The sequence below is a fragment of the Notechis scutatus genome, chromosome 1, assembly GCF_049901735.1.
Source record: "Notechis scutatus isolate UNSWTSFEM ecotype Mainland chromosome 1, rNotScu1.2, whole genome shotgun sequence".
Taxonomy (NCBI): Eukaryota; Metazoa; Chordata; class Lepidosauria; order Squamata; family Elapidae; genus Notechis; species Notechis scutatus.
In genome coordinates, this window is record NC_142009.1 from 336568321 (window position 1) to 336579600 (window position 11280).

At 44.3% G+C, this 11280-nt stretch overlaps 1 protein-coding gene across 1 annotated transcript in view; it reads right to left on the reverse strand.

Moving 5' to 3' along the window:
* ANKRD24 (ankyrin repeat domain 24) overlaps nt 1-6850 on the reverse strand; it is a 42775-nt gene extending 35925 nt beyond the window's left edge. The window contains exon 1 of the mRNA XM_087952806.1: nt 6680-6850. Coding sequence (XP_087808932.1) covers nt 6680-6748 — 69 coding nt within the window. The 5' untranslated portion in view covers nt 6749-6850. The remainder of the gene's footprint in view (nt 1-6679) is intronic.
* Nucleotides 6851-11280: the final 4430 nt, after the last annotated feature.

Genomic DNA, 11280 nt, shown 5'->3' on the forward strand with positions numbered 1-11280 from the left:
CTTCAATTACAATTACATTGTATATATTCTCATATTGTCAATCAAATATTCCTAAATACATTAATATCATTATTAATCAATCATTTGACTATACTATTACCCTGTTTCTCCAACAATACGGCCTCCCCCAATAGGAAGTCCCAGCATGTTTTATAGGCATGAAATGAAATTAAGTCCCTCCCCCCCCCAAATTAAGGCCTATATTAAAACATGCGAAATGGGGGGGGGAATGGTGGGGGGGGGCTTGCATTTAGGAAGTACTTTTGTTGCACACCTGGATATGGTGCTGCCTGCGTTGACCCCGATACGAAGTGCCCCACCAACGCCGAGGTCAACATCCAAGCCGTCGCCGCCCACCCTAAGATGCAAGGGGGGGAATTAAGTCACCCCCGAAAAGACGGCCTAGCCATTTTTTCGGGGCTCAAAAAAAAAATAAGACCCAGCCTTATTATATGAGAAACACGGTATTCATTCATGTTTTACAAGATAATCCATATTTTATTTAATTTGTTTTGTGACAGTTCATATTATCATCTCAGATCTATCCTACAATCATTTTGTAGATATAATTAAAAAATACATTTTTATATATTCATTATGTTCTCACAATCTACATATTTCATTACCATGTTTTATTGTCTAACCATTGATAGAATAGATCCCAAATTTTATAAAATTGTTTATCATCTTGTTCTCTGATTTCAAATGTCAATCTACTCATTTCAGCACATTCCAATATTTTCTTAATAATTTCCTCCTGTGATGGTGCTTTCTCATTTTTCCAGTTTTTGGCAAATACAATCCAAGCCGCTGTTAATACATTTACAATCAGGTATTTCAATTCTTTACTATATATTTCAGGTAAAATTCCCAGTAAAAATATATCTGGTTTCAAGTCTATATGTTTTTTTGTCATTTTTTCCAACCATGTGTGGATTTTAGTCCAATATTTTTTGGCATCTGCACAGGTCCACCACATATGGTAATATGAGCCAGGTGTCTGATGACATTTCCAACATTTTTCAGATTTGTTCTTGAACATTCTTGCTATTCTTGTTGGGGGGAAATGCCACCTGTAAAACATCTTATACAAATTCTCTTTATATGCTGTTGACAATGTCATTTTATAATTTTGAGACCACAATTTTTGCCATTTCTCTAGATCAATCCCATATCCAAAATTCTTCCCCCAAGCAATCATTGACATAACTTCATTCATAACTTCTAGCAATGGAAGATTCAACGATTCTTGTAGTGTTTTATAAAATTCCTCCTGAAGTCCACCTGGGCCTGGTGCCTTTCCATTGTTTTGTTTCTTAAGTGCTTCAGTTAACTCCATCATCATTATATTATTTTCTAACATTATTTCAATCTCTTTAGGTACCAGGGGTAGGTTAGCATTCTATAAGTACTGTTTAACTCTTTCATCATCAATATTCTCTTGTGTGTATAGTTTCCTGTAATAGTCTCGTATAATTTCCTTCTTCTCTTTACTTCCATAGCAAACTTGGCCTTGATCATCTATTAATTGCAATATTTTCCTTGATTCTTTCTCCTTTCTCAGTGTATATCCTAACCATCTATCTGGTTTATTTGCATCTTCAAAGTAGTTCTGTTTCGTGCCTCTGATTTTCTGTGCTAATTCTTCTTTTTTCCATTAATCCCATTTTATGTTTAATTATATCCATTTTTAACTTAATGTCCTTTTTCTGTGGAATTTTCTGTAGCTCTGTTTCAAGTTCTTTATACTCATCCTCTAATGTCTTAGAGGCTAGTCTTTTTGTGATATTTCTTTTCCTTGTATAGTTTATTATCAAGCCTCTGGCCTATGCCTTCATTGTATCCCGTACATTCTGCATTGATGTGTCTTCTTTTTTATTTTCTTTAAAGAAAAAAGCCAGTTCTTTCTCCATCCTCTGTATGAAGTCATTTTCTTTTAATATAGTATTGAAAGGGTTGAAGGTCACCTCTTCCGCTCTAGCAACATCAATCAAAACTGGCCCAAGGAGAACTATCACACATCAGGCCTCCAAAAAGGATGCACCAAAAAGCCACTGAGAGATCAAGAAGAGCCACGATGGTCCCACCACCTCCATCCTGGCTTCCCCAGAAGTCATCAACACGTGCCTTCAACCCTGTGTCCTAGCTTGAGACCTAGGATAGGATATGGATTCTCTGCCTTATCCAAAGGTCTTTCCAGCTACAACCTGACCACCTTCTCCACAATCTTCCCTGGAAAGGGAAGGTTGAAGAAGTTGTCCAGGACTTTTTGGGTCCCCTTCTTGAAGAGAGGAGACACAATTGTCTCACTTGAGGAAACATTTGTGACCATGTGGACCCCAACCGTACATCACTTCCTAATCAGCAGGGGTACAGATCTAACAGAGGGGTAGCTGGATAAACAGGATCTGGATAGCTTCCTCAAGAGTTACTGGGTCAATATCTCCCAACAAATGGAATCAGGTGAAGTCTTGTCTCAAAGATGCTTTTTTCAAGAGGCAATTGGACTTTCTGGTCCAGTTACCAGAAACTCCAGTTGTCTCTTGAAAAAGCATCTGTGGGACAACCATAACCTGGATGAACTGAGAATCTCCATAGACAGATGAAGCCTTAATCAACTCCCTCAGGACTTGGCCAGTCAAGAGTTCAACTCAGAGTAATCTACTCACTGTATCTCCTAAGTGCTTAGGATATTATTATTTTTTACAAAGAACGTTGAGATGTTCTTGTAGCTCATTCCTATCTTTTAGAACAATGTGGTTGGACCGTCACAAAACGGAGGAGAAAGCCAGGCATTCAGCCCCGTACCCATTCCAGACAACCATGAAGGCATCAGCTGAACCTCACACCAGATTGGCATTCTTCCACCTTGACAACTTGAAGATGCGTAGACTTCAACTCCCAGAATTCCCTATGCTGGCTTGGGGGGGATTCTGAGAGTTGAAGTCCATGCATCTTCCAGTTGCCAAATTTGAGGAATGCTGCACCAGATCCTGAAGAAAGAACCCCTGGGCTGAGCCAACATGGAGGATGAGAATTTATCCAACCACCAACTCAGGGTTTTCACTCCCCCTTTTGAACGACAATTCCTTTCTAAAAAGAAGAAAACTTCGAGGTGCGAGAGAACCTCCTTCGTGAAAAGTCTGTCCAGCCCATTACATCAAACCCTAAACCTGGTTTTGCAAAGCCCTCGACCCTTATAGACACCCTACATTGTATATCCATCTACAAACCATATAGTGCAGCTTGACGTGATGATTGACACTATCTAGTAAGAATACAGAAAGCTAAAAACAAACAAACACAAAGCTAAGCGGGATGTTATCTGGTGGGTCTTATTTATATTATTTGGAGGGGAATGGGGAATCTTTAGAAACGTCTGCTACATTATCTGAAATGATCCAGGCCAGGTCTCCTGCTTGAGCAGGGGGTACGACTAGAAGACCTTCTAAGTCCCTTCCAACACTTTTATTCTATGTTCTGTTCTTCAAAGGACCGGAAGACCGAACAAGAAGCAACGGATGGAAACTAATCAAGGAGAGAAACAACCTAGAACTAAAAGGAGGAATTTCCTGACAGTTAGAACTATTAACCAGAGGGACGACTTACCTCCAGAAGTTGTGAGTACTTCAACACTGGAAGTTTTTAAGAAGCAATTGGACAACAATCTCTCACTAACTCTGAGAGGGATCTTGCACTCCTAGTGGACGATCACTTAAATATGAACCACCCATGTGTTACAGCTACCAAAAAAAGCCAACACAGTTCTAGGCTACACAAACAGGGATAGAATCGAGATCACCTGAAGCGTTAATACCACTTTATAAAGCCACACTTAGAATCCTGCATCCAGTTTTGGTCAGCACGATGTAAAAGAGATGTTGAGACTAGAAAGAGTGCAGAGAAGAGCAACCAAGGGGATTAGGGGACTGGAAGCTAAGACATACAAAGAATGGTTGCGGGAATTGCGTATATCTACTTTAGTGAAATGAAGGACTAGGGGAGACATGATAGCCATGTTCCAATATCTCAGGGACTGCCCCCAAAGAAGAGGAAGTCAAGCTATCCTCCAAAGCATCTGAGGGCAGGACAGGAAGCAATGGATGGAAACTAACCAAGGAGAGAAGCAAACTAAGGCAGTGATGGCTAACCTATGACACGCGTGTCACTCGTGACACGCCGAGGCACTTTGACTGACACGCCTGTTGGTGTGGGGAAAACCTGCACATTTAGAGGCTGCCTGTGCTCTGCTCCAATCCCTGCTCCCTGCTTGTTGCGTGGAGGCGTGGTGTCACCGCTGCTGCGAGATCTTTGCAGCAGAGAACCAGTTTTAACCGCCATAAACTGAGGTTTGTCAGTTTCATTACCTGAGGAACGCTACAGGAGGAAAGGAGATCCATGAGGTTCACAGCCCTGTAAGGTGGCCTTCCGATCCCCACATCCTATACCTGCAGCCCTGAGACCAGGGAGACGAGTTTCACAGCCCTGTGTGATCACCCCAGCCCAGTCCGTCATAAACCAAATTATTGATATTTCTCGAAGTGACACACGACCCGAGGAAGGCTACACTTTTTCCCGATTTTCGACATACCAAGCTGAAAAGGTTAGCCATCACTGACCTAAGGATAAACTTTCTGACAGTGAGAACAATTCATTAGTGGAACAACTTGCCTCCAGAAATTGTAAATGCTCCAACACTGGAAGTTTTTCAGAAGAGATTGGATAACCGTTTGTCTGAAGTGGTGTAGGGTTTCCTCCTTGAGCAGGGGGGGGGGGTTGGACTAGAAGACCTCCAAGGTCCCTTCCAACTCTGTTATTCTGTTATTCCTAAAGAGCAAAATACGTTTGATGGTTTAAGAGAGAAAAAATCTTGAGGGCTACTGGCTAAACTGGTCAGCTGAAGGCAAGGGCCAGCCACTTCTACAAATGCTGCATCGGTGTCTTCAGGACTGTCTGGGAGTCAAGATCACTCCGAAGGAGAATTTGCTTCACTTCAGCAGGTTTTACAAATGCAGCCGCCGCAGGGGTTTCCACGGATGGAAAATTACCACCCTTCCTGCCTTCAACCTTGCAAAAGCCAGGTGGTTCGGCTGTTTTGGAGTCCTCTTCTGGAGTAACCCAACTCGGATGCCAATGTCCCTTTCCTTCACCTTGATCTGCCTTGCAAGCTTGAGACAGGCCAATGCAGAGAGGCGCGCAGAGAGTCTCACCGACATTAAAAAAGTAATAATAACACATTAAAAGCATTTGGAACTGCATTGACAAGAAGGGAAGGGGTGGGGGCCAGAACTGTTCGTTCCAAGAAATGCAGAGAGCAAATACTCTTAGAAAGAGGAGACAAGGTGCAAAACAGACGGGTGAGGTTGAGAATACGCCAAGTAAAGCTGAAATAAAATCGACCCAAAGGTGCTTTTTTTTTCTTTTTTCCTTTCAAAAGGCAACTGGACTTTCTTTGTTTTTCCTCGAAGGTGTTTCGCTTCTCATCCGAGAAGCTTCTTCGGTTCTAACGGAAGGGTGGAGAAGGGAAGGGTTTATATTCCTGGCAGTCCATTCCATTCTCCACCATTCAGTCAGAACGGAAGAAGCTTCTTGGATGAGAAGTGCAACGTCTTCAAGGAAAGACCAAGAAAGTCCAGTTGCTTTTTGGGGAAGAAAAAGAAAAAAAGCACCTTTGGGATAACCATGATCCGGATGACGGACAAACTGCATAGGCACTGAACAAAAAATTAAAAGTATTGGAAGGGTTTGAAATGGGTGAAACTAGAGAGGAATTGATGTTGCCTGTAATCCTGATGAGGTGACCTTGACTAACCCTCTCCTAACAGCAATTAACCAGTGGAACTACCTGCCACCCGAAGTTGTGGGTGCTCCATCACTGGAGGTTTTTTAAGAGACTGGACAACCATTTGTCTGAAATGGTATAGGATCACCTGCTGGAGCAGCGGGCTGGACTAGAAGACCTCCAAGGTCCCTTCCAACTCTGTTATTCTGTTATGCTTCATTTCTGAGCCAAGTCTGCCTGACAGGGTTGTTGTGATAATGATGATAACAATGGAGGGTCAGGGGAGGAAGAGAACCAGGCAAACATCCTTAACAGCACAAAGAAACCAGGAAAAACATCCTTAAACAGGGATATCATGCTACGTAGAAAACACGAGAGCTCTCTTGAATTGAAATCTCTGGATGAAGATGAGAGAATTTTCTTCCTCTTCCTTCTTCTTCTTCCTCCTCTTCTTCATCATCATCATCTGATGATGATGATGGAATGCCCCACGTAAAGGACAGCCTCTACATTTTCTGCTAAAAAAAACGATCAGTAGCTTTCAGTTCATTCTTCACCGCACGGCTGGAACCCTTCTAGAGTACAAGGAGAGTCAATGGATGATGGGTACGGGCTCGCTGCCCTCTGTGTATGCACAGAGTGCAACTGCCCTCTCCTGCTACACCGTCTGCCTTTCCCCCAACCTCGCTTCCTTGCAATATTAAACAAAACACCTCATTCAGCTCCTTGGAAACCAGCACACCTACGTACACACACACGGGGGTGGGGGGGAGTCTGGAGAAGTGGAGAAGGAGGCTTGGTGCAATGGCAGCGGGGAAGGGCGGGTGAGGAGGGGGAGGCTATCGGCAGAGGAGCACGGAGGGGGAAGGAAGGGAGCTGCAGGGTCGCAGAACCTACCACGAAGGGGGAGGCAGCGCAGAAGCAAATCTGCTTCATGGTTCCCCCGAGGAAGTAGCGGGTCGCCATCCATCCAACCTGTCTGCCACGCCAGGCCTGGTGCAGAAAGAGGGAGAACCAAAGGGAAGATGCTCGAAGCGGCTGCTGGCCGTTGTAGATGGAAGCAAAATGGTCCAGAGAACTCAGCCACACCGCACAAAGGCCCTGAGGGGGCGCAGCGAGTGCAGGACTGGCTCCCTCTAGTGGCTGAAAGCAGACACACCCCAGAGCTTCGCTCTGCTCAAATCCATCCACATCCATGCTTTTTAATCAATGGAGCGAGAAGGAACATTGAAAGTCTTTTTATTTATTTATTTGATTTGATTTGTCAATCGCTTACAAGATAATAGGTATAAGTATAAGCATCAAGAGCTGTTAACCTAATCTTACGTAGCTTTTTCTCTGGGAATATCGCACTAATAACTAGAGCATACAGAACATTTGCCAGACCAATACTCGAATACGGCTCATCAGTCTGGAACCCACGTTACGCATCTGATATTAACACAGTTGAGAAAGTCCAGAAATATTTCACAAGAAGAGTTCTCCACTCCTCTACTCATTGCAGAATACCTTATGCCACCAGACTTGAAATTCTAGATCTAGAAAACCTTGAACTACGCCGCCTTCGGTTTGATCTAAGTATAGTATATAAAATCATACATTGCAATGTCCTACCTGTCAATGAATACTTCAGCTTCAACCATAACAACACAAGAGCAAACAATAGATACAAACTCAAGGTTAATCGCACCAAACTTGATTGCAGGAAATACGACTTCAGCCACAGAGTGGTCAATGTCTGGAATACTCTACCTGACTCTGTGGTTTCTTCCCCAAACCCCAAAAACTTTAACCTTAGACTGTCTACTATTGACCTCACCCCTTTCCTAAGAGGTCTGTAGGTGGCGTGCATAAGTGCACCAATGTGCCTACTGTCCCTGTCCTATTGTTTCTTTTATTTTTCTTATATGTATCCATGTATTCATAACTATGTTTTTACTTATATCTATTATCTTGTAAGCAATTGACAACCCAAATAAAATAAATAAAAAAAAGTTACAACAGCACTGCAAAAAAGTGACTTGTGACCGTTTTTCACACTTACTCCCCCCTCACCAATAAGGGTGAAATGATGGCAGCCTTCCTATATTTGAGGGGCTGCCCAAAAGAAGAATGAGTCAAGTTATTCCCCAAAGCACCAGAAGGCAGGATAAGAACCAACTGGTGGAAACTAATCAAGGAGAGAAGCAACCTAGAACTAAGGAGAGATTTCCTAACAGTGAGGACAATTAACCAGTGGAACAGCATGCCACTAGAAGTTGTGGCTGCTCCATCACTGGAGTTTTTCAGTGAGAAGAGACTGGACAGCTATTGGTCTAGACTGCTATATTGTCTCCTGCTTGAGCAGGGGGTTGGACTAGAAGATCTCCAAGGTCCCTTCCAACTCTATTATTCTGTGCTTTTTATGTTCTACAACCTATTGCTCTGTTAAAGATTTTGATGCTGGAAAAAATGGAAGGAACGGGAAGAAGGAGACCACCTGCAAAAAAGGGAGATGGAGTCAGTTACAGGGGTAATGGAAGAAATGCTGAAGGGTTAGGATGAGGACAGCGCTTTCTCACGTACTACTAAGGGTCCAGACTGACTTGATGGGACCTCATCAAATCAATCAACCTTGGCAGCTCCTGCTATTTTTAATCTTAATTCCTCAACAGCAGGGATTTCCCTGTTGCACTAAAGATGAGTAAACTGTCCTTAGCTATTAGAAAGAACCGGAAATTCAAGGTGGAGAAAAGTAAAAGTCCTACACTTAGGCAAGAAAAACCAAAAGGACACATATAGACTAGGTGAAACCAGGCTCAGTAGCAGGAACTGTGAAGGGATCTCAGAGTCTTAGTGGACAACCAGCTCAATAGGAGCCAGCCGTGTGCAGCCGCCGCCAAAAAAGCTAATGCAATCCTAAGTTGCATTAACAGAGGGATACAATCGAGATCAAGGGAGGCACTAATACCACTCTATAAAGCCTTAGTAGGACCACACCTAGAGTCCTGCATCCACTTTTGGTCACCACACTATAAAAAAAGATGCTGAGACTCTAGAAAAAGTGCAGAGAAGAGCAACCAGGATGATTAGGGGATTGGAGCAGAGGTAGTATTCAGCAGGTTCTGACCAGTTCTGGAGAACCGGTAGTGGAAATTTTGAGTAGTTCGGAGAACCGGCAAATCCTGCCTCTGACTGGCTCCACCCCCATCTATTCTTTGCCTCCCGAGTCTCAGCTGATCGGCTGGGTCTTCTCTGGTTGCCCTGCACAGGAGAACGGAGCTGGATAGCAGGTTAGTGGCAGGGGTGGGATTCTACCAGTTCGCACCTATTCACTAGAACCGGTTGTTAACATTCTAAGCAGTTCAGAGAACTGGTTGTTAGAAGAAATTTTTACTGGCCTAATCCTGTAAGGAAGGCAGGAAGGAAACATTCTGGTGTTGCTTACAGAAACTGCCTCTCCGCTAATCCTTATTACATTCTTGGCAGGACTGGACTTCCTGTCTCAGGAACTTCTCTGGAGTTATTTTCCTCTCCTTTGCTGGTACTTTGCTTGTGCAGAGTGACCATTCAAAGTTACAATGGCGCTGAAAAAAGTGACTTATGACCACTTTTCACACTTACGACTGTTGCAGCATCCCCACAGTCACGAGAGGCCAGGCGAGGAGATGCGTGCCTCGATGTGAGTGATGTTGAGTTGGCCACATCCAGCCAATAACATAACCACCAAGCCACATCCACCCGGTCACATGACCACCAAGCCACCAACTAAGCCACGCGCACAGAACCGGTTGTTAAAAAATTTGAATCCTACCCCTGGTTAGTGGGGTGGGGTGGTGAGGAAATAGGATTTTGCAGTATCCTTCCCCTGGAGTGGGGCTGGGAATGGAGATTTGACAGTGTCCTTTCCCTCTCACGTTCACCAAGCCATGCCACGCCCACCGATCCAAGCCCACGGAACCGGTAGTAAAAAAATTGGAATCCACTGGACTGGAGTTTAAACATACGATGAACAGTTGCAGGAATTGGGCTGGGCTAGACTGCTGAAGAGAAGGACCAGGGGAGACATGATAGCGGTCTTCCAATATTTGAGGGGCTGCCACAGGGAGGAGGAAGGGGTCAAGCTATTTTCCAAGGCATCCGAAGGCCAGAGAAGGAACAATGGATGGAAACTGAACAAGGAGAGATTCAACCTGGAAATAAGGAAAAACTTTCTGACAGGGAGAACAATCCACCCATGGAACAGAAGCTGCCTTCAGAAGCTGTGGGAGCTTCATCCCTGGAGGCTCTCAATTGGATTGGCATTTGTCAGAAATGGTGTAGGGTTAGGGGGTTGGACTAGATGACCTACAAGATCCCTTCCAACTCTGTTAATCTATTATCTGGAGTCCCTGTCCCATTTACAACCTGTTATGCAGGAAGGAAGGCCTCAAGAAAAGGGGTCCGGGTTTTAATGCTGACCTTAGGAATCCGACATGGACCTGAAAATAGGAGAGAATGCCAATGGTGGCTTGTACTCACGTCACCCTTCTTGAACCTGGCTTTCAGGCTCTTCATGTTGCTCTCTGCAAGACACAGATCAAGAGGTTAAGGTTTGTGATGCCACCTGATGACGAGAGCAGGGAGTCTTCGCCTTATGACCGCGACAGAGTCCAAAATTTCCGTGGCTAAACATGACAGGGGTTAAGTGAATTCCGCCCCATTTGGCCACCTTTCTTGCCAGTGTTGTTAAGCAAATCCCTGCTGTTGTTAAGTGAGTCCCATGGTTGTTAAGCGAGCCCGGCTTCCCCATGGACTGGGCTTGTCAGGAGGTCACAAAAGGGGAATCGAGTGACTCTGGGACCTTGCGACCGTCACAAGTATGAGTCAAGTGACCAAGCGTGTGATATTTTTTGATCACGTGACTGTGGGGATGGTGCAATGGTCGTTAAGTGTGAAATATGGTCATATGGGAATTTTACCTATGCCATTGTAACTTTGAACGGTCACTAACAGTTGTAAGTTGAGGACTACTTGCATTGCTTCAACTTACAACCATTCATTCAATGACCGTTCAAAGTTACAACGGCCCTGGAAAAAACAGACTTATGACCGTTTTCACACTTCGACCCTTGCAGCATCCCCGATCCCATGATCCAAATTCAGGCGGCAGCAGCTGACTCGCACTTACAATGGTTTACAGCATCCTGCGGGTCCCGTGATCCCTTTTGCGACCTTCTGACAAGCAAAGTCCATGGGAAGCCAGATTCACTGCGACCGTGTTCCTAACTTAACAACTGCAGTGATTCACTTAAGCACGGCGGCAAAAGAAGGGGGTAAAATGGATGCAAAATTCACTTAACAATGGTCTTGCTTAGCAACGGAAGTTTTGGTTGCGGGCAGAAATCAAGGACGGCCTGTAAGACTTTGGTCCTCCAAGCATCGAGAAGGACGAAGGAAGATACCTTTTACAAGTTGCAGCTCTGTGGGTTCTAGCTAATACAGGTAGTCCTCGGATTACGGCGGTAATTGAGCCTAAC